This window comes from Penicillium coprophilum (genome assembly GCF_028826855.1).
Source record: "Penicillium coprophilum strain IBT 35676 chromosome Unknown utg000004l_segment0_segment0, whole genome shotgun sequence".
Lineage (NCBI taxonomy): Eukaryota > Fungi > Ascomycota > Eurotiomycetes > Eurotiales > Aspergillaceae > Penicillium > Penicillium coprophilum.
The window spans coordinates 7,279,871-7,301,658 of NW_026622723.1; the positions used below are offsets into that span (position 1 = coordinate 7,279,871).

Genomic DNA, 21,788 nt, shown 5'->3' on the forward strand with positions numbered 1-21,788 from the left:
TGTAGCACAACGCGCTATGATCTTCATGGCACATTCGAGTTAAAGTTCACTGATAGCTGAATAGCGACTGAACATGCATGCCGACCTACCTCTTATACAAGTCTATGGTAGTACTGTCATGTATGGTTCTGGAGAACCCTATACTCGGTAAGACCCTAAACCTTTGCTGATACTCTCAACATTTCAAGGTTTCAACAGTATACCCTTTTAGCTCAGATGCCACGCACTCAGAAGGTCACAGGTCATATGATAACTTGAAGAGATCGAGGATTTTTGCTTGGGCATATGCTTTTATACCATGCTCCAACGTGGTGCAACGTTCTCGTAACTCGAGCCATCTTCTAGATGCCTTTTGTGTCGCTTTGCTGACTGTATGAGCTGAAACCCTTCCAAGGCTTGACCCAAAGTCATTGACCATGCCATCTGAAAGCTCCATCCTCAAAGCAGTCTCCAGATAAGCCTTGGTATTTTCCCCAATGGCGCTCTATCTGGAAGGTCTTACAAGGGTCTACTGGTGGGAACAACCCTAAATATCCTCAGAATATAGGGCTGGTTAGTGGGAGCGGGGCACTGGAAAGATGGATAGATTGTTAGAAGTGTAGCACTTGTACACTCACACAAAGGGCTAACATGGCTGTCACGCATTAAGGCTTTTGGGGTGTCCGACAACTTGAATCGCATCAATATTTGTTCACTTAGGTAAAATCAGGTAGGTGCATACATAATCACAACCCTTTCCTGCTTGTATTTGACTGCCACCTGAGTCTTCCATTTAAGTTCTTTTCGTTTGCTTTTCCTCAGTTTAAATCTTCTCTTCTTCACCTTCTCAACTTCTGAGCCACTTTCAGAGCTTGACTCCATTTCATCAACTTTCGCAACAGCAGTCCACAACAGTCCCTCTGCTTTACTTGATTTCATCAAGAGAAAGCCACCAGGCATCAAAATGCCTGATCCGACCAGAAATAATGCAGTTGGGGGGTATGTAACCATACACTGACCACCATTTGATCCCGAGCTCTGGTACTGACAAGTCAACTAGAATGACCGAGAACGTTACGGGGGAGTAAGTAGCGTAGCACGAATCTGTGCTCATTGAGGTGACTCTTTCCTTGAACTTCAGGTCAAACTGATACGCAATAGAATTAAGAACCCCCTCGCTGGAATCACTCACGATCAGCTCATGGCGAATGTGACCGCCTATGCTGCCGAATATGATCTTGAGGACAGCTTGCCCCTCTTGAAGAAAGGGGCTTTGGTTGCTCAGTCCCCAGCAATGATTGGTCAAATCTCTCAACTCGATGATGATGACCGTCGTGTTCTCTACGAGGAGCACACTCGACGCTGGAAACACCCGTTTGCCCTGTACTACACCATAATCCTGAACTCGATCTCGGCAGCTATTCAAGGCTGGGATCAGACTGGTCAGAACAATACTTTTTTTTTTTTTTTTAAGTTCAGACTCAGTATTGGCTAACGTCTCTCATAGGTTCCAACGGCGCTAATCTGACATTCGATGTTCAATTTGGCATTCCAAACAACTCGCCTCGATGCCCTGACCCGGAAACTTGCAAGCGTAACCAGTGGATTGTTGGTTTTATCAATGCGTCCCCATACATCACCATTTGTCTCTTGTGAGTGATGGAATTCTCCGAAATTCAAGCAATCTTCTAACATGTATCTCTCACTCTACAGTGTTGCTTGGCTTTCCGACCCCCTGAACCATATCCTCGGCCGTCGTGGTACAATCTTCCTGGCCGCAATCTTTAGCCTCCTTGCCCCCTGGGCTCCGCTTTTACTCAGCATTGGGGTCAGCTTGTTGCCTGTCGTGTACTTCTCGGACTTGGCATGGGTCTCAAGGAAGTCACTGTTCCTGTTTACTCGGCTGGTGTGTTCTTTTGGTTCTTATATACCAGCCAGTCATGAAAATAACGCTCAAGCTAAACTTCATTTGACAGAAAGCGCACCCACAAACATTCGTGGCGGCCTGGTCATGTCATGGCAGCTTTGGACGGCCTTTGGTATCTTTCTCGGAACGTGTGCTAATCTCGCTGTGGCCAAAACCGGTGATATTGCCTGGCGACTACAGCTAGGCTCTGCATTTATTCCAGCCGTGCCACTAATTCTTGGTATCTGGTTTTGTCCTGAGTCTCCGCGATGGCTGATGACCAAGAAAAACCACAAGAAAGCATATGCGTCTCTTCTCAAACTACGGAACAGCCCTTTGCAGGCCGCTAGGGATTTGTATCGGATTCATGCCCAGCTGGAGATGGAGAAGCAGTTGATTGCCGAGTCGGGATTCTCTAGGACTGATAACATGTTCGTTCGTTTTGTCGAATTATTCAAGGTGGCCCGTCTACGTCGTGCCGTCCAAGCTTCTGGCATTGTGATGATCGCCCAGCAGATGTGTGGAAGTAAGTACAAAAGTCGACACAGTGGATGAATTGAGCTAATTGTATCCTTGCTTTCTAGTCAATATCATCTCGTTCTACTCCTCGACCATCTTCCAACTGGCCGGCGCTTCCAACATCGAAGCACTTCTTGCATCATTCGGGTTTGGTCTAATCAATTTCGTGTTTGCCTGGCCCGCCGTATGGACAATCGATACATTTGGCAGACGAGGGTTGCTACTTTTCACCTTCCCGCAGATGTGCTGGACGCTGCTCGCAGCTGGGTTCTGTTTCTGGATTCCCCAAAGCAGCAATGCGCACATTGGATTGATTGCTTTTTTCGTCTACCTCTTTGACGCATTTTATTCCCCCGGAGAGGGACCCGTTCCGTTCACCTACTCTGCCGAGGTGTTCCCGTTGTCCCACCGTGAAGTTGGAATGGCATGGGCTGTTGCGACCAACAACTTCTGGGCTTCTGTGCTCTCACTGACGTTCCCGTGGATGTTGCGAGCACTCACTCCACAGGGTGCCTTCGGGTTCTATGCCGGCTTGAATCTTGTTGCGTTTGCTCTGATTTTCTTGTTTATGCCAGAGACCATGCAGCGCTCCCTTGAGGAACTGGACTATGTCTTTGGCGTCCCGACTCGAACTCACGCCAAATACCAACTTACCCAGGTCCTCCCGTGGTGGATCAAGAGATATGTCCTGATGCGTAAGGATGCGGTCTGCCCGGAACTTTACCAGACCACTCAGGACTACGCCGTAGCTCCTGCTCCAGAGAAGAATGTTGATGCCGACAAGGAGGAACGTCACGCCGAACATGTTTGATGGTAGTTCAATATGCCAAATGATCTACAAGATCTGATTGCTTTTCTCGTGGTTGTACCCCTGGATTTCAGATGGTGTGGTTTGACCGTTTAGGGCTGACCATGAGACTATCTCTTCCACTTTATCGTCAGCCACTTCTAGTTTGCTTCAATCAATTTACTCAAACCTCTTCCTCCACAATTAAATGTAGTATTCGTCCTGCCACAACTAAGAATGTCCAACTCGTATTCATTTCTTCGCCTCATCGCCAGCAAAACCCCGCGTTCTCCCCAAACATTCAATCTCCACATCCCTTGTTATGTGAAGCCAAACTCTTCTGCTCACCGTACAGGTATTACAAAGGTGGGCATTGATAGAGTAGAGCTTTCTGTGGCTGCTGTCCCACGCGATGGGGCAGCTAATATTGCAGTGTCGCACATTTTCGCAGAGGTGGGAATTACCCTTGATGTGTTCCCTTGCTTCCCGTCTTGTCTATGAAACAAGTTGACAAATTATCTGACTATTTGTTAGATCTTCAAAGTCCCCAAATCAAGTGTGGAAGTTATTCGTGGCGCGAAATCACGAGAGAAGACCTTGTGTGTGACCGATCTGCAGATCGGAAACGACGGCGAAGAAGCATACTTGCAGCGTGCCACGCAAAGATTGGAGGCCGCTGTCAAGACGCGAGACTCCTAGCGTAAAATTCGAATCTATAGAGCCTCAATTCTCAATCGCTGGCTCATAGGTCGATACGACTCGATTATTGATCCCGTGACGCAAGATTCCGTTGCTGTTTTTTTTTTTTTTTTTGAGCTCCGGCCGAACATCAACCTCCGACTACACCGAACAGTTCAGAAAACCAGCCAGAATGACAGACGATACACAGAGTGACATGGAAATTGACACAAATGTCTCTTCAACACAACCTGCCAAGCGCAAGGCCCCAGAGCCGAAACCAAAGACCCTCCATTTCACGTCGCGCAATCCACCTTGGACATACCTCAAGCTCAAGCTGTAAGCTATCCGCCCGCCTTTCTCCATTCGCCTCTGGCTACGAATTTTACATCGGAAACCAATCTAACCTTGAAATACTAGTATCCCCCAACCAGGAAGTGCACCACAACCCCTCGATCCCCTCTCCGCACGAACCTACCTCTCCTCCGCATTATCGCAATTCCTCGGTCTGACAGGAACAGCCATCCCAATCGACATTTTGAAGATCGAGAATGCATCGCCTTCAATCACGAAATATGACATTGTATGGATTCGCGTTCCTCGCGAGGACGTCTCGGCCGTCGTGAGCGCAGTAAGCTCATGGATTGGCGGAAATAACTCGGCAGGCTCTGCGGATGTCGCATGGAGGGTTTGCGCCAAAGGAAATTTCCTAGGTGCCCTAGTTGCTGGCTCGGGTGCCGATTTGTTCGTTCCTTAGGCTTGTGAGTTGTACTCCTGCTCTAAAGCGAGTATTACGCGAAATAATTACCGAACTGTGGCTACTGAATATATTTGGCTATTTGTCAGATACTTGCCCTCGGATCATGGCGATGCCCGTGCCGACTTCGGTCGCGATTCGTGGGTGCTGTTGTGCATAGTGGGAAGAGCGGCGTGGCATGATTGTGGCTGCGTGGCTGCAGCAGTGCCCCCTCCCCACCTCGACGATACATGCGACGAGAGTGTCCGCTCCAAATGGAACGGTCTTGACTTGGCCTGATACCGTGATCTTGGCAACAATTGAGTGCCTGAGACTGAGCCCAAGGCTCCGTGAGACATAAATGAGACACGGACACTTGGCCCACATCAGTGATAGAAGGCATATAGCACTTCTGGCAAGTTTGTATGCAATTAAGAAGAAACGGAATCGATTTTGGAGCCAATATCAACCTATGTACCCAACTGCAAGACAAAGAGAACTCCTTTTTTTGTGGTTTCGATTCGGAGTCAACATGACTCAGATGAAACGCCATAACTCACACGCTGCTGAATAAATCACAAACAATTTGATGCCGCTTGTTTAAATGCACGATTAATTGTCATCCTTTGCCAAGAAAGTGACCTCCTCTCCGTTGTTGGTGCCTTATTTGTAAGGGAGATTAGACTGACCCAGTGGATTTGGGACAGATGCTTTCCACAATTGTAGATGTGTCTGACGCAGAACTTGACGGGCTGACAACCACCTTGGTCCGAAGTGCGCCGCGAATATCCTCGACGCTTCGCTCTTTCCAGTCAGGGTATCCCAACTGGCTAAGGGGGAATAGAACAAGGTTTTCAGCGCGCGACATGAAGTCATCAACCTTTGGTCGGGGGTTAGCAGTCATGATGTCCATTTCCAAGGCAATCTGGCGGCAGTAGGTGTCCAGTGGAAGATCGTTCACATCCTGACCGAATGGATTCTCAATTTCACTGCCGATTGTAGCCAAGCCGAGGATGATGTAGGCGGCCACTTCAGGGTCCGTTAGAATTGCTCTTGTGATTTTATAAATGGAATGTTTCAGTGGTTCTTACCAATTGATGCTGGAATGGTGATGAATTGTAAGGTTTTGTAGAGCTGGAATGGAAGTACCAGGATGTAAATCCATGAAATCTGAGCAATGGCAATGCTGTATGCAGTAGGCAAGGGGGTATCCAGGACACGTTCTGTGCCGGTCAAAACCTCATTCAAGGTGGACATCATAGTGACTTTTGCCAGGTTAGATTTGGAGCACCACAAGATAGGGGTTTGAAGACTCACTAGCTTGACCCTGGTGCAGAGTTGAAGCCATAGTACCGTTGGCTACACATGAATCGATATATGCGGACAGATGGTTAAGAATTTCTAGGGGCAAATGTCCAAGAGGCTTCTTGGACCGCTTGACATACTTCCGAGGGTTTGACTCGGCGAAGGATACACCAAGGTACTCTCCTGCAGACTTCCAGATAGATTTGGGCGGAGGATTGACAACCATGCGGTCGTGGGCATCGCGGGCGAAAGTGTCGAGGTGCCCAGCCAGGCCAGCCAGATCTTCGTACGCAATATCGGGCTCGAAGCGGAGCTTGTGCTTGAGGGCAACGGCGAAGGCCAAAATGAGGTTTATCGCAGAGCTATCCGGAGCATGTTAGAATCAATACCAAATTACAATTCCCCGGGGGTATCGCGTACAGTTTTCTCAAGATGTCCTCTTTTCCCTCTTCACCTTCTCTCTCGCCAGTGTTGATCCAAATTGTACGCGAGAGGTTGCGAGACGTCTGAATGAGCTGGGCCCAATATTTTCGCCCATCTGCCCATCTGTAGTGTAAGCCAGGTTAGTGCACGGCTCGAGTTGAAGGTAGAAATGAGGCGATAGTGTACCTCTCATATGCAGTTGAGCTGCGGAATGACAAAGCCAAACCCACCACGAAACCCAGCACGGTGAGCAGGATGTTGTTGATACCAACTTGTGCGAGTTAGAATATAAGTGTTTCCGAAAATTTATTGTTTCATCATTTAGGGATTACTCACGGTCATGGACCATATGAGAAAAGACAGTAATAGCGGTTGACCAAATAGCGACACACAAAATCGGCATGATCATTTTCGGCATGATACTACCGTGCATTCGCATCATGATGGGCCATTTGGAGTGTTTTTCCATGTTCCGGGGGCCATGCTATACAACGAATCTGTTAGCCTGCCAAGTCTAGTATCGTATTTCCTCTTCATGTCCTCTTCGTCTTTTATATAGGACATCTCTCCGTCCCACTTACAAAATATCGCTCCAATTCGCTTGAATCCCGTCGATCAAACTTGAATTGCGTGTCTCGTGAGGTAGCGAGATGTTCTAAGAACGTTGGCCGGGGAGTGATACGCCCGACGGAGTCATGATCCTTCTCATGGTGCGTTGCCGCTTGTTGAGGGGTGGCATGGGAGCGCGACTCGGCAGGAACTGGTGCAGCAGTGCAGTCTGCTGCTGCTGCTGGTGCCGGGGCATCGGCTGGAGGGGCACTGTGGCCATCCGTCATGGTGAGACGACAAAGGATAGAAATGAAAGAATAAAAAGAACGTTAGTGAAGCCGGAACAAGGCCCGTTCGAATTTCAAGAAATTTGACTAGGAAAAAAAAGGAAATGTATAAGTGGAAGTTGGTTCTAAAAGAGTGTAAGCCACAAGAAGAAGAAGAAGAAAAAAGAAGGGGAAGTGAAGGTGAAACGTTGGCGTTCGATTGACGGGCGTTTCATCGGGATCTAGACTGAGGTGGAGTTGACGGACACGTCCGCATGTTTAATTTTAGCCCTTCAGGGGAAAGTAAATGGAATTCGATTGGTGTGGATTTCATGGGGAATCCCTCATATTTAGCCAGAATTGATACAGATCATCACCCGTAGAACATTCAAGGATGTCAATTTTGAGTGTGCTGGAATGAGCGTTGAAACAGATCTAGGGCCATTCTGTTCCCATCCAATGCGTTCGCCTGAGAAAGAGAGCTCAGGTTAAGCATTGGAAGTTCCATGGTAATCCTCATGGCCGGCTATAATTATCCACGGCGTACTCCGGTTTTTGATAGTACGGAGGACGTGGAGTACCTATAGGAGGATAGCAGGATAGAAGGATAGGAGGAATGTCTCGTATATTAATTTGGGGGCTGAGTGACTCAAGAGACGCTAAACCCCAAAGGGGAAAAGGATCCGGATTCGTATTTGCCCCCCTGCATTTTCCCGCTCTTTTGCCTTCCCACGTTCCAGGGACGTTGGAACACAGAATGGACAAGCCAATCGAAACCTTACTCAATCTAGATGAGATTGAAGATGCCGCCACTAAGACAGTGAGCAAAAAGGCATGGGCCTATTATTATTCGGCATGCGATGACAAGATCAGCAAGCACAGAAATACCGAGGTCTACCGCTCCATCCAATTGAGACCAAAAGTCTTTGTCGACTGCACCGAATGCGATCTCAACACAAAATTGTTAGACAACAAGGTGTCTATTCCAATTTATGTTTCTCCGGCAGCTATGGCCCGACTAGGGCACCCTTCGGGTGAAGCGGGAATCGCCGAGGCATGTCGCAGCTTCGGTGCTATGCAGATCATCTCCAACAGTGCTTCGATGACACCGGAGCAAATTGTCGCGGGTGCTGCCCCAGGCCAAGTATTTGGCTGGCAACTATATGTGCAGAACGATCGCACCAAGAGCGAAAGCATGCTGGCTCGTATCAATAAATTGAAGGCAATCAAGTTTATCACTCTGACGCTGGATTCCCCCGTGACCGGAAAAAGAGAAGACGATGAACGCAGCGGCAATGTCATTACTTCTGAGGCTCCCTATCAGAGTGAGAAAGACGCCGAGGGACCAGTCGTCCAGGCTAGAGACCCAGTCTTCAAGGGCATGGATCCTTCTCTGACATGGACAGAGACCCTCGGGTGGTTGGCCAAGCACACCGATCTTCCGGTTGTTCTCAAGGGCATTCAAACCCACGAAGATGCGTATATTGCTAGCCTATATGCACCTCAAGTCAAGGGTATCATCCTCTCAAACCATGGTGGTCGGTCTCTTGACACTGCTCCTCCTGCTGTCCACACCCTGCTCGAAATTCGGAAATACTGCCCCGAGGTCTTTGACAAGATCGAGGTTTGGGTTGATGGCGGCATCAAGCGGGGAACTGATGTGGTCAAGGCCCTTTGTTTGGGCGCACGAGGCGTTGGAATAGGAAGAGCTGCGCTCTGGGGATTGGGTGCTGCTGGAGTGGACGGCGTAAAGAGAACATTGCAAAGTATGACCATTTAAATTTGGGGGTTTTTGCGAAGCAATTTACTGACAAAGCGTAGTATTGACTGACGAGACCAAAACATGTATGCGACTTCTCGGGGCGAAGAATATCGATGAGCTCGGACCAGACCTCGTACGTCTCCATGTGTGCCCCGGCTGTTTTGAAACCTTCGACTACAAGTACTGACCAACATCTTCGTCCAGATAAATACTCGACAGGTAGAGAAAGAGATCTATGATGGACCGTCCGGTCTTGAAGACTGTCGTGCAAAGTTCCGGTCAAAACTGTAGAGGACCAAGGAATACTTTGGATTGCTGCAGGGAAATATAACCAGCGAAATACCAGTCTATATTTATTGTTGATTGGTGATTTGACTCTGTGTAAATTTAAGCTCAGCATCTTGTCTCCAAGGCTTCTTCATCTCTTTTCTGAACAGTTTGGTGGGAATCTAGGAACCTCAGATACGAGACGTCATCATTCTTCTCAAATTCCATATTCTATACGAGCACTTTGAACTTCCTCCTAATCCGTTTCCTCGTGGTTTCGTTTCGCCTTGTCTCCTTGTCATGTCTATCTCGTCTTGTATTCTACATGGCTCGTCTGATTTCGCCCGTCCGTACTTGTTCTCATCGCTCTTGGACTTTTCTTCTCCAGCCTTCTTCTTGATCGCAGCTCGTCGGGACATTGTCGCATCATGTCTTTACGAATTCTGACCGACCTCCCCCTTGAAATATTCTTGCTTATCGCCGAGAACCCTGAGTGTGAGAAAGACATCGACGCTCCATCGCAAGTGAATCGTGGTCTTTACAACCTCCTCAACCCATACCTCTATCGCATGAACATCTGAAGCTCTTGCAATGCTGCCATTGCTTGGGGCGCTTTCTACGGCCATGAAGGCACCGTTCGAAAAGCCCTGGAGCAGGGCGCCTCAGCAGGATGACGACACACCATAGCCCATAACCCTTGCAGCACTCGGTGATCATGTAAATATTGTCAGGCTTTTGCTTGATAATGGATTCCCCATGTTATTCTGGCAAATGACGACGACGGTAGAATGCCAAGGTGCATGGTAGATTCGTACTGTACTGGGCTTGGGTTACGTCTAATGCGAGATTGGCCGCCTTGGACAGCAGCTTTTGCCACAGGCCATGGCGATGTGCTACAAGTCTTGATTGAAGAGGGTGAATTCGTGCCGCGCGCCCGGGACCTTTTCAACACCGCCATCGATGGCGACTTTGAGACTCTTAAAATTCTTGTGAGAGGCTGTCGAAGATCGATAGACCTTGCTGACCCCGAGTCCACAGCTGTATTGGGAATCGCAATCTATGCATCATCGGATAACCTCGACATCGCGCGCTTTCTGATCGATTCCGGTTCACCAGTCAACTGCATGGATAACGATCAACATACCTCGTTAGCTTACGCTGCGGATTCTGGCAACATTGAGACGGTTAAGCTCTTGCTGGGCCATGGGGCTGATCCCGATCCTGAAACCATGGCCGCTAAGGTATGCCGTAGAACGGGGACATGTCGAGGTTGCAGAACTGCTGTTGGAGAAGATTGACTTTGAATGCAATATTACTGGTGGTGGAGATGACCAGTTTTGGCTACTCTATTCGCCAGCAGCCTGTGGCTTTGAGGATATTGTACGAGCTTGCCTTGATGCTGAGTGCAATGCAAATGACAGGCTGTACGTTTCCGATTGTCCTTTTGACGTGGATGATGCCTGCTGAGGATCTGACGGCGGATATTACTTGACGCCGCTGGACTGGGCCTGGGGGAGAGGGCACTCTGCAGTTGTGTATTTGCTCGAGGATAGAGGACATAAATCCCATATTAGACTGAGCTAGGACAGCCATACTTTCATATTTGTATGGGTTGCTGAAAATGTCACAGAGCTGCTCACATAGACAGTATTCATGAATGTTAAGTATGTATGTATGCATATGTGTATTGTGGATATTCTAAATGTCAGACATATTATCTAGAACAAAAGAGCACTGTCCAGGCTGGAGAATCCTGCGGCTACACCACCTTCATTCACCTCTTTCCCCTTAGTCCGCAACAAATACCCACCTTGTTCATTGTGCAAAACCTTCCCAGTATTTTCCCAAAGAATGGTACCGTAGACACCAAGCTCTGAGATGACGTCGCCTCGAAGGACCTCGCCGTCGTTCCGCAAGGCAACATTCTGGGCATTGGCTGCAGGGTTGATGAGTTCCATAAGCACCCAGCCTCTCCAATCCGATTCTGGAATGGATCGCAAAAAGCCCGGAATATCAGCTTTGTAGACATTGTTGCCACCTCCTTCACGCTGTGGTTTGAGCACGTGGTTCAGAGCAGTATCTGGGTTGAGAGCTAGCTCGCGACCTTGGCTGTTAATCGATAGGTCATATTGCGGGGCGAAGGTATCGCGAACTCTCTCAACAAGGGTAGAGTCTTTGCCCTTCAAAAAGCTTGAGAGATGATCTGGCCCTGTTGGCTCTGCTAAAACTTGCTGGACCTTTTTGCAGCCAGATAGCTGATTGAGCACCGTGGGACATTTGATCGCCGCTGAACGCTCCAGATGAGTGCGGGCTAGCCAATCCCGGCTAGATTTGTACTCATCTGGTGAATAGTAAGCTCGAAGATAGACAGTTGTTACTTCGAAGGTTGAGTCGGGAGAGTGAGGAGGCTGGTATAACAATGGTCGTGAGGGGTTTGAGCTGGGAATGGACGTTTGATCCAAGATATCCACGCTGGCCACGCGGAAGACTGGGATGTTGTGAATTGTCTTGAGCTGTCTCGAGAGTGCATGCTGATCAAAAACGTTCCGTTCTGTCTCCTGAACTACAAAGAGAACACACAGAGGGAGGGCTGGGGTAGACTTGGACACCCCGTAGGCTTTATGGGCTGCTGCCAATCCTGCTGAAAGTGTTTCCACTGCGGGATTTTCCGGGGGAACCCCGGATTGTAGCAGAGGATGAGGCGGGTAGTTGATTGATGAACCCGGCGGTGAGGCAAGAAGCTCGGTGTGCATTTGTCGCACAAGAGCTGAAAGGCCTCCAAACGATGACGAGATCGTGTTGAATTCAACTTGCTTTAGAGCTGTAGCACCTGTAGGCAGAACATGGGCCATGTAATCAGACCGGAAGAGGCCCAGTGACAGGTTTTGAACATATCCCTCCTTCTGCACATCTAGATGAACTTTCCACAAGTTTGAGACAAAGTCATCAACTTCAATAAGTCTGTACATGACCAATAATTAGCAATGAACCGTGTCAGAGCAGATATGTCCCTACCCTTCCACGATTTTCCCTAGCCATTCTTCATTGCATGTGATCATAGCATAGAGTTCGTTGTAGATCTCTTGGAGAGCAGTTGCTTCCTCGAAGCAAGTTCTGGGAAACGGACTGGGAAATAATGTCACTGGCGCATTTGTAGCCAACACCCCATTTGAATCAGTCCCAGATGGGATGATTGTTGGAGATGGTCGAACAGCAAGTCCATTTTGGATAGCCCAGTCTTTCACAAATGTGACCAGAAACTTTTGTTGAGCCGGGGACAGATCAGGCGGGTATTTTGAATAAATTGATTCTGCCATATTGAACAAAAATTGATTTACGAGAACACTTAATCCGAAATTGCGTAGATTCAAAGATTCTACCCTCGAGCTCCGGGGCCTGGGGATTTGTAATTGGCGGGGCATTCATCAACACCTGAGGCAGGAACACACATTCCACCGCCTAAATCTCCCGCCTTCCATTTTGAGAACATGATTGCTCCGTTCTTTCAGATAGCTCACCGCCTAATTATACACTGGCACAAAAAAAAGAGCTTCACACATCCCACCGATTGGGAAGGACCTCGGGCTCGGGGAGAGGGTGGATGTGTTCTATTTGGATTTCTCCCTCCCTCTCTTTGTTCTCTTCTATCCGCCTTGTCAACACTCTCTCGCTCACTTATCTTCACTCATTTAGCCTTGAGCCCATCTTTCTCTCAATGCTTGACTATCATCTCATTGATCTCAGTTTCTACATAATTGAATTTGTATTGACTTAGCCGTGACCTGAATTGGGGGCATCGAAATGGTAAGTCATACGTTTATCCCAAACCTGTCCCTTGCCCAGTCGCGTCTTTGAGACAAATGCGCGCCTGGGACGTCTGAACCGTCCGCTAATTAAGTACAGGCCCACCCAACAAATATGTCTTCAATGAAAGACCCCCAGGACTGGACAGTCGACGAGGTTGTCAAGTTTCTCTGCCATGACAAGCCCGGGGACTGGTCTTACAATTTGGCTTCCCCAGATCTTGTGGCTCTGGAGACTTCTCTCCGAGAAAATTCCATCTCGGGTCCAAGTTTTCTCGAAATCACGGACTACTATGTCAAAGAGCTAGGCGTGAGAGCTATCGCCCAACGCCAATTTATCTTGAAGGCTAGTAAATGGCTACAACAGCGGTCGCCGAAGTTCCAAAACGTTGGGTTGGAGCATCAACAGCCTCCTACCAAAGAACTTCCTGGGGAACAACAACTTTCACCAGAACGCCTCGATAATCCCATCAAAACGACTCCGCTTCTTGAAATTCCCGTCAATGCCACCCCCCCTTTTGAAGTTCCCACCAACCCAAACCCTCTTTCTGATGGCCCTCCACCGGCCAAAACGGAGGAGAAGAGACCTCGCCGGATGGAGACCACTGTTGTGGAACGACCACACATATCTTCTTCCCTGGCAACACGCTCGTCTCATGAACTACCTGATCCGAATTTCGCGGTTGGGCAAGAAGATTTCTTTGATTATCTTGCCAAGGCTTACCCCCCAAATGATGCAGAAGTCCTCCCAGTCTTGGGAGAATCCAGCTCCGAGAGTGATTATGATACGGATTTTCGCGAGGAAATGGAAGAGGACGAGGATCAACCCCGACTGGGTAGCCCCCTGGATGATGCTGGGAACTTGGAGGATGATGAATTTAATGAAATTGTCGACGAATACATCACTGCACGAAGGGTCCGGTTTGACGAGGCTCGACTGCCAAAAGAGCTGCCAAAAGGATTTCAAATTTGGACCAGAGGTCAACAACTCCCCAGCATGAAAAGTCACATTTCGACACGGCTCGCCCACCTGGAGAAACGTTGTCGGTCACTCCGCAAAGCACTCGCTGAGGCGCAACATTCATCCCGCTCCTCTTTACTCCAAGCATGTGCATGTCTCGACGCCACTGTCGTTGATATTTTCTTAGATAAATGGAAGCTTTCTGTTCTCGAGCAACCTACACCGCCGCCAAAAGTTCCTCGTCTACCACCCACCCAGCGGGTAGCAAAGCGCGATGTGAATTCAGATGGCGAAGAGACTTTGAGTTCAGATTCGGATTCAGTGCATGTCACCGAAGAAGAGGTGGAAGACGGATCATCAGAAGAATCGGAAGATAGTCTCGATCTTGCCTTTATCTCTGATCCCGAGGAGGACGATGTTACACAGAATCAAGAAGAGCCATATTCTCGCGCAGCTTATCAAGAAGGACCCTTCCGCGACTCCTCTTCAGACGAGGATCTGAGTCATCTTTTCTATAAAGAAGAGAACTACGAGCCCCCAACCGCCAAGAGGCGCCGCCTGGAGAGCTATAGCGTCAGCCCGAATGATTCAATCCCGCCACTCGTATCAATGAAAACTCTGCCGTTTGACCGGGACGTGGCATTGCCGTCGAAGGAGTGTGAGGAAGAGGGCCAGATACAGGCAAATCCCTATCCTATTAACCCAATGCCCCGCCAGTCAGTCGAATCCGTGGTTTCGGCGAGTGACAATGGCAGCGAAATCGATGAGGCTGTACGTGTTTTTGACGAAGTTTACCCTATGACATGGAAAACTATCGAGGAGAGTGGTAATCGCTATCGCCTAATAGCGAAAGCCCTTGGAGGTCTGTCGGACAATCGGATCGACCAACTTTCTAAATTTCTCGAGTCTTATATGTCCTTCTCTTATCGAGAATTTACGGGAGATGCGCTGAAACACATGTCTGACAATTCACCGGTAATAGAAGGATGGGATCCCGAGGAGAGCCATTCTGCAATGTTGATGACCGCCTTGTTTGTGTCGTGGATCAACGTTATCCAAGTTCCTCTTGGAGCCTTTACAGCAAAGCAAGTCAAGAGTGCGCTTGTAGCAATCAGAGACGACCTTGATGAAGACCAATTCTCACCATTCTTTGAAAGCTTAAATGATCTTCTTAGGAGGTACAAAAAATGGATGACTTTGTCATCTCGTGTCCAGCCTCATGAACAGGAACTCACCCAGCACCAGTGGCCCAAGCGCAAGAAAGCGGCAGTCTCCATGACTCTGAACCGGGCTCAAAAGCATGGTCAAGAACGACTGGCAAATCAAGATGAGGCCAAACGAGCCCTCCGATTCCGGGTTGACTATGAGCAAATACCCGCAAAGCCAGTTTCGTTCGGAGATCCTATTATTCACCTTGATCCATATATCGGTAGCCGGATCCAGCCACACCAGCTCCATGGGGTTCAGTTTATGTTCCGGGAAATCGCTGAGAACAAAGGACCAGAAGGGTGCTTGTTAGCACACACCATGGGGCTGGGCAAGACCATGCAAGTGTAAGTTCTAATTGGCTGACTTGTTGGGGCTCGGCTAACTCCTGTATAGGATATCACTTCTAGTTACCATTTCTACTGCTGGGGTATCACATGATCCGGCAATTCGAGCCCAGATTCCCCAAGAATTGCGACAGCTCAGAACCCTGATACTGTGTCCAGCATCGCTCATTCAAAGTTGGTGCAGGGAGTTTGCAATCTGGTCCCCTGACAACCATAATCTCGGCAAGGTCCGACCCATCCTGGCAAAATCTTCGACCACGGGCCCTGACCGAATTGAAGACATTCGCTCTTGGAATGACGAGGGTGGTGTACTGATCATCAGTTATGAAATGTTCCGGAATCTGGCTGGGAATAATGCGGGCCAGAAAGAGTATCTTGAAAAACAATCGAGCAATGAACTTTTGAAGACTTGGTTGCTGGAAAGCCCAAATCTTGTTGTGGCCGACGAAGCGCAGGTGTTACGCAATAACACAACAAAGATTGCTCAGACAACCTGCCGCATCCGCACCCGAAAAAGGATTGCCTTGTCAGGGACTCCGCTATCTAATGGCTTGAAAGACTACTATTGGATGGTGGATTGGATTGCTCCCGGATACCTGGGAACCTTTGCTGATTTCAACGAACACTTCATCATGCCAATTGAAAACGGCTCGCATGTTGAAAGCACCTGGCTTGACCGAAGACAGGCACTCCAGCGCCAGGAGGTGTTCCTTAGGATCATTGACCCAAAAGTACAGCGAGCTGACATGTCCGTACTGACAAACAAATTGCCACCCAAGTACGAATTCTCTGTTTATTTTGAGCTGACAAGCTTTCAAAAGGCTGCTTATAACCTCGTCATTGAAGGTATACCCCTAGGCAAGACTGCGAATGTGAGCTCGAAGCTTCTGTCCTGGCTGTCCCCTATTAAACTCTGCTGCAATCATCCAGCCCTTCTCAAGGAAAACCTGGAAACCCGGGCAACCAAAAGCGCACCTAGCAGACAAAGGAGTCCCAGCGTTGATGATCATGGCCTTAATGCCGGCTTCGACATTACCACCGAAGAGGTAACGCTTCCACGGTCGACGGTGTCTGAACTGGATGTCCTATTCAGCACGGTTCCTAACTTGCTGGATCCTAGCTTATCCAGTAGAGTTGCGATCCTTGATGAGATTGTCAACCAAGCAATCAAGGTCGGGGATAAGGTCCTGGTCTTTTCATCCAGTATTCCAACGTTGAACTATCTGGCAAATTTGATGGAAAGAACGCAAAGGAAGTATTATCTACTTCATGGCACGGTGGCCACAGCTGAGCGTCCTGAGATAATTCGTAAATTCAACAAGGATGAGTCCATTCATGTGTTTCTCGTTTCAACTAAAGCCGGTGGTATCGGGTTGAACATTCACGCAGCGAATCGAGTTGTGATTTTCGACTTCCTCTTTAACCCTACCTGTGAGGAGCAAGCCGTTGGACGTGCCCATCGTATCGGCCAGACAAAGCCGGTTTTTGTATACCGACTTATCGCCGGCGGAACGATTGAGGAAAAAATGTACGGCAAGACTGTCTTCAAGAGCCAGCTTGCGGGCCGACTGCTTGATGACAAGCATATCGCTCGAATGGGGTCGAAATTCGAGGAAAAATACCTGGTCCCCTGGGTAGAGAGTTCCCAGAAAGGTGGGATTGATGATCTTGCATCCGAGAAGGATGCAGAGATGATGGAGAGACTCAGGTCTCGATGCGCTGAGTCTATACTCAGCATCAAGCTTTGCGGCGAGGAGCTTGATCCCGATGACAGGTTGACGGTCGCAGAACAGCAATCCGTGGAAGACGCGTTGAGACTGCGACGCCTTCAAATGTCTTCAGGATTCTGAGCTTGTGCCGTTGGCGTTCTTTTCCCTTTTCCCTCTTCTTTTTCTCTTTGTTTGAGTGATACCCAACTTCGTCAATGTTTACATATCTATGTCATGATATACAAGATTCTTTCATGACATTTCACTGGTAGACGTAAGAGTAGTCCGCCGCCTATGTCTTGTGGTATCTTTTTGACAGAATTGTCATTAGTCAGTATTATTAGTAGTCTTTTCAGATGCGTCTTCTCCTCAGTCATGTAGACCATAGGAAGAAGGCAAGAGCAGAAGATATGCACTGGACTTTTCAAGGATCTTTGTATTCAATCTCAAAAATATGGGACCAAGAGAGCAGTGATGTATGGAAGTAGGAGAACCTATACCTATGACCACTCTAGGTAGAAGCGGACCTACTACTTGAATGCTGTTCTGCTAGTATCCTTATTACCTATGGATGGATATACATATTCAAGGTCCATAATATCAGGAGGTTACACTGTTTTTCATTGCTGAATAGGGCTATGGACATGAAATACATGGAAACAAGGAGAACAAGAGCCACGAGACAACAACAATCTTTCCATTCATAGAGTGGAACCTCAAAAGACACAAAAGCCCTCAGAGAATTCTTCGGACAACAGAGAGCTATCTCTGTAATAAAGGTTCCAAAAATTGGGTCGAAGGAGATGAGAGCAGAGCCCCTTCTAAGGTCGGTTCAGCTCCTGGCAGACAATGGGAGTACCCAGACACGTGCAGTCAGGTTTAGCAGAGGTCATAGCTAAGGCCCCTCAGGTATCCGAAGATGACCAGTCGGTAAGCCTGCACGTATGCTATAGGTTGTTCGCAGCCCAGCCCAAGACCCCATCGCCCACCAGAGTCCTCAGGATATACCGATCACCGGACAACAGTAGACATATGAATATGCCCCTGAAGCTGACCAACCGGTCAAAAAATTCAAGAATGCTCAACAGGAACAACGATGTGCAATGTGGACCCGGAGTGGTTGAAGAAAAAAGAAAAGAGAAAGCAAGTGGGAGGGGGGAGGTATGTATATTCCTCCACTGGCTGAAGGCAATGGAGGAACTGGGGTAGGTGACGATGTTCCCAAATAGGAAGGCACCTCAGATTGGAAAGATGCCCCTGATGGGTACATGGATGACACTTGATCCAATCCCATGTTTCCCCAACCCATAGCAAATCGAGAACCCGGCTACGTCTTTTAAGATCTCTTTTTCTGTAATGAAGTGTCCCCCTCATGAGTGACGTAGCTAGAAGGCCGAGCAAAAAACAGTGATATGGAGAAAAGAAGCAAGATGAGGCTATTTTTTCATCCATGTTGAGTATCAACTACTAAATAGAAGTCATTTTCCAACTCTAGCATCACACCAAGCCTCTATTGCAAAAGAGACTCAAGATCAGCAACACGAGTACCTCTATCTTCAGCTCTCTTCTTCGCCGTTTCCCGGAAAGCAGCAAGCATGAGGCTCCTCTTGCGCTCCTGGATAGCCAACACCCGTTCTTCAATACTATCCTCCATGACTAGTCTCCAGACCGTCGTTTCCCGCTTCTGCCCAAGCCGGTACACCCGATCGACAGCTTGGTCCTCAATCGCAGGCGCCCACCAGCTGTCACACAAGATGACCTGGTTCGCTGCAACGAGGTTGAGACCAACACTGCACACGCTCAGACTTGCGAGGAGGACGGTACATTCAGGGTCGTTGGAGAATGAGTTGATGGAGTTGTCGCGTTTCACAGATGGCATCTTACCATCTACACGGGCGAACTTGATTCCGCGCTGCTCAAGGTGTGGCTCGATGAGATTCAGGAATGACGTCCATTGACTGAACACTACGGTTTTTGTTCCTGGTGCCTGACCCTGAGCAGTCAAGATCTTGACGAGGGTTTCAATCTTGCTGCTTGGACTGTCAGGGTCTGCCTCAACGATGTCGGTGTCTTCACCCAGTTCCACAGCTGGGGCGACGAGTGCGTTGGTTTCGTTGATATCTGCGCGGCAGAGCGGACACTTGTGCTGACGTTCGATAACCTGCTCGATGCAGCCTCGACAATAGGAGTGGGCACATGCGGTAATGACGGGCTGCTCAAGGTTGTCGAGGCAGATGGCACACATTTCTTGGCTTTCGATCTGGAGCTGCAGCATTTCTTGTAGAGCACGGACGTTCTCAGGTGTCAGAGGTACGACTTTGTGCTCCTCCAGCATGCCCATGAGTTTGTCAACGCGGTTCTTGCAGAGCGCCCAGTGATTGCAGACTTGACGAAGACGGAGAAGAACCTCGAGGAGATGAGAGTACTTGGTTTGGCCATCTTTGTCCTTGAAGTCGAGGAGAGCACCTTTGGCCTCGGTTCTATGATTGGTATTAGTAAATTGGTTTCACTGTGTAGGTAGTCTCTTGATACATACTGGAAAGCATTGTACTTCTCCTGTTCATGAGCATTGAACTTGATTCGAATGACACGAGAGGTCATCTCGGGTAGCTTCAAATTGATGAAGCCCATATCCTTCCTACGGCGCAAGCAGATGGTACCCATGAGAGCCTCAAGAAGCAGTCGAGCCTCGGGCTCTCCTGCAGTCAAGGGTCGAATCAGGACGCTGTTAAAAACCCCCAGATCTTCTAGGCCACCGGAAAACTTCAGGAAACGAATTTGCGCATACAAGTCCTTCAGAGTGTTGATAATCGGGGTTCCGGTCAAGGTCCAGCGGGAGTCGGCTTGCAAACCACAAGCCGCAAGGGAGGCCTTGGAACTGGGATTTCGGATGGTGTGACCTTCATCAAGTACGACACGTCGCCAATGCAGCGAAAAGATGCCCTTAGCAGGCGCCTTCTTGGAGTTCGGATTAAAGTCTAGGGCCAGGGCTCCATAACTTGTGATTACAACATCATACTTTCCCAAATTCGCAGCTTCCTTCTTACCAGAGCCGTGATAGATCAAGACACTCGGGGCTGTTTCTTTGTGGGCATGGTCCTGGATCTGATTTCTCCAGTTGCTCATGACACCGACAGGAGCAACGATCAATGTCGTCTTAGATGAGCTTGCAGTAAGTGGCTTTGCATTTGCAAGAATCAAAGAAATGATTTGAATTGTCTTGCCCAATCCCATGTCATCAGCAAGAATACCACCACTGGCGAGGGTCGGCTCCGTGGCCGTGGCATAGTTTGTTGCGACATTAAGGAACTCATTGTCTTTCCGTTTCCACAACTGCACGATGTCGTCAGAGGCCCTTGTAGGAAGGCTTGGTGATTCTTGTTTGATCATCCAGGCTAGTCCTTGGCGCTGATACGGAAGCAACTGGGTGGAAAGACCGGCTGGAGTATCGACCATCGGCAAATTGACCAGATCAGACTCCTTCTGTCCGAACGTCTCCACAACCTGGCCAATATCTCGGGGATTGAAGGTAGAGCTCTGGTTAAGAAGTTCTTCCAAACTTTCATTTTGCTCGCCACCAAGTCCTGTTGCGGTCGAGAGATTGGCATACTCCGAGTTCTGGTTGGCTTGCCATTGTGATGCAGCTTTACCAAGAGCCATGGCGCGAGCTTTCTTTGCGGCCTCCTTCTGCTGCTTCTCGGCTTCTTTCTCTGCCTTGCGTTCCTCACGCTCCAACTCGTTCAGTTGGCGAACAGGAAGCTTGTCTTTCTGCATTCGTTGCTTCAGATCGGATCTTTTGATAGGATCCCGACTTCCAAACAGCTTCAAATCCACTGGACATGTAAAATCTCCAATCGGCCCAGTCAATATGCCTTCAATGATGAGATCGCGAGCATCCTTTGATGACAAACGTTAGCAATGCCTCGAAACAATACGATTGATCATTTCCGTCATTTCTTACAATGTATGATGCTAGCTTGGCTGCCATCTGTCGTGGGATGTGACCGATTTGGGCGCCCATGACATTATCAACCCTGATAGCATTGCGATCATATTGATTATTGGCATCTCGATTAATGATGACACGTTCATTTGGATTGGCCCGGCCCCTATAAAAGCGCACGCCGACGATCTTTGTCGAAACAATACCTGTTTAGTCTTATTTAGCAAAGCCTCTAAAGCGTGACTAAAGAACTGAGATCATTCAAGCATACCATAGAGGATGGAGGTTGTTAGAGAGGTTTCATCCACCTCCTGAGATCCTTGAATTACATCGAGCGCTTCTTCATCATCCTCGTCGGCACCAGCTACTTGTGACAGCTGATTCAGTGGAATAAAGTCGACAGAGTTGCCAACTCTCTGGCCCAAGCTGTTATCGGGGTCCAATGGAATGTACTCGACAGTCTCGCCGAATCTCTGGCCTGAGCTGGGCGTTTCGGTGTTTAGAGTCGGAGCTACACGAGTGTATTTTGGCGCTCGCCCAGACTGTGTGTATAAGGCATTTTCAGTAGAATCATTAGACTTGCGTTTTCCCGCCATGGTTCTCCGGCTTTACTCAAGACGGTGGATACAAGGCTTGGCAATA

The 21,788-nt window shown here is 48.6% G+C and overlaps 10 protein-coding genes across 10 annotated transcripts; 7 read left to right on the forward strand and 3 right to left on the reverse strand.

Annotated features, from left to right (window-relative positions):
* Positions 1 to 943: 943 nt before the first annotated feature.
* Positions 944 to 3,215, forward strand: N7500_007175 (uncharacterized protein; the record flags this gene model as incomplete). Its single annotated transcript, XM_056678319.1, has 8 exons — positions 944 to 978; positions 1,040 to 1,063; positions 1,141 to 1,421; positions 1,487 to 1,631; positions 1,693 to 1,807; positions 1,858 to 1,885; positions 1,956 to 2,411; positions 2,470 to 3,215. The coding sequence occupies 8 exons, from the start codon at positions 944 to 946 to the stop codon at positions 3,213 to 3,215; spliced, it is 1,830 nt and encodes a 609-aa protein (XP_056533319.1).
* Positions 3,216 to 3,428: 213 nt separating this feature from the next.
* Positions 3,429 to 3,890, forward strand: N7500_007176 (DUF167 domain-containing protein; the record flags this gene model as incomplete). The annotated part of the gene is made up of 2 exons (XM_056678320.1): positions 3,429 to 3,644; positions 3,726 to 3,890. 2 exons carry the CDS (start codon positions 3,429 to 3,431, stop codon positions 3,888 to 3,890), a joined length of 381 nt encoding a protein of 126 aa, XP_056533320.1.
* A 172-nt stretch (positions 3,891 to 4,062) lies between these two features.
* N7500_007177 (uncharacterized protein) lies at positions 4,063 to 4,626 on the forward strand (the record flags this gene model as incomplete). The annotated part of the gene is made up of 2 exons (XM_056678321.1): positions 4,063 to 4,208; positions 4,290 to 4,626. 2 exons carry the CDS (start codon positions 4,063 to 4,065, stop codon positions 4,624 to 4,626), a joined length of 483 nt encoding a protein of 160 aa, XP_056533321.1.
* A 658-nt stretch (positions 4,627 to 5,284) lies between these two features.
* Positions 5,285 to 7,169, reverse strand: N7500_007178 (bestrophin family protein; the record flags this gene model as incomplete). Its single annotated transcript, XM_056678322.1, has 7 exons — positions 5,285 to 5,634; positions 5,697 to 5,870; positions 5,923 to 6,272; positions 6,331 to 6,456; positions 6,520 to 6,604; positions 6,670 to 6,817; positions 6,915 to 7,169. The coding sequence occupies 7 exons, from the start codon at positions 7,167 to 7,169 to the stop codon at positions 5,285 to 5,287; spliced, it is 1,488 nt and encodes a 495-aa protein (XP_056533322.1).
* Positions 7,170 to 7,905: 736 nt separating this feature from the next.
* N7500_007179 (Aldolase-type TIM barrel) lies at positions 7,906 to 9,201 on the forward strand (the record flags this gene model as incomplete). Its single annotated transcript, XM_056678323.1, has 3 exons — positions 7,906 to 8,914; positions 8,970 to 9,043; positions 9,115 to 9,201. 3 exons carry the CDS (start codon positions 7,906 to 7,908, stop codon positions 9,199 to 9,201), a joined length of 1,170 nt encoding a protein of 389 aa, XP_056533323.1.
* A 404-nt stretch (positions 9,202 to 9,605) lies between these two features.
* Positions 9,606 to 9,758, forward strand: N7500_007180 (uncharacterized protein; the record flags this gene model as incomplete). Its single annotated transcript, XM_056678324.1, has 1 exon — positions 9,606 to 9,758. One exon carries the CDS (start codon positions 9,606 to 9,608, stop codon positions 9,756 to 9,758), a length of 153 nt encoding a protein of 50 aa, XP_056533324.1.
* A 258-nt stretch (positions 9,759 to 10,016) lies between these two features.
* Positions 10,017 to 10,669, forward strand: N7500_007181 (ankyrin repeat domain-containing protein; the record flags this gene model as incomplete). Its single annotated transcript, XM_056678325.1, has 2 exons — positions 10,017 to 10,418; positions 10,535 to 10,669. 2 exons carry the CDS (start codon positions 10,017 to 10,019, stop codon positions 10,667 to 10,669), a joined length of 537 nt encoding a protein of 178 aa, XP_056533325.1.
* A 226-nt stretch (positions 10,670 to 10,895) lies between these two features.
* N7500_007182 (glutathione synthase) lies at positions 10,896 to 12,494 on the reverse strand (the record flags this gene model as incomplete). Its single annotated transcript, XM_056678326.1, has 2 exons — positions 10,896 to 12,138; positions 12,193 to 12,494. 2 exons carry the CDS (start codon positions 12,492 to 12,494, stop codon positions 10,896 to 10,898), a joined length of 1,545 nt encoding a protein of 514 aa, XP_056533326.1.
* Positions 12,495 to 12,978: 484 nt separating this feature from the next.
* Positions 12,979 to 17,344, forward strand: N7500_007183 (putative SNF2 family helicase/ATPase; the record flags this gene model as incomplete). The annotated part of the gene is made up of 3 exons (XM_056678327.1): positions 12,979 to 12,981; positions 13,081 to 15,494; positions 15,544 to 17,344. 3 exons carry the CDS (start codon positions 12,979 to 12,981, stop codon positions 17,342 to 17,344), a joined length of 4,218 nt encoding a protein of 1,405 aa, XP_056533327.1.
* A 1,369-nt stretch (positions 17,345 to 18,713) lies between these two features.
* On the reverse strand, positions 18,714 to 21,742 carry N7500_007184 (DEAD/DEAH box helicase; the record flags this gene model as incomplete). The annotated part of the gene is made up of 4 exons (XM_056678328.1): positions 18,714 to 19,683; positions 19,740 to 21,100; positions 21,165 to 21,352; positions 21,418 to 21,742. The coding sequence occupies 4 exons, from the start codon at positions 21,740 to 21,742 to the stop codon at positions 18,714 to 18,716; spliced, it is 2,844 nt and encodes a 947-aa protein (XP_056533328.1).
* Between the last annotated feature and the right edge of the window lie 46 nt (positions 21,743 to 21,788).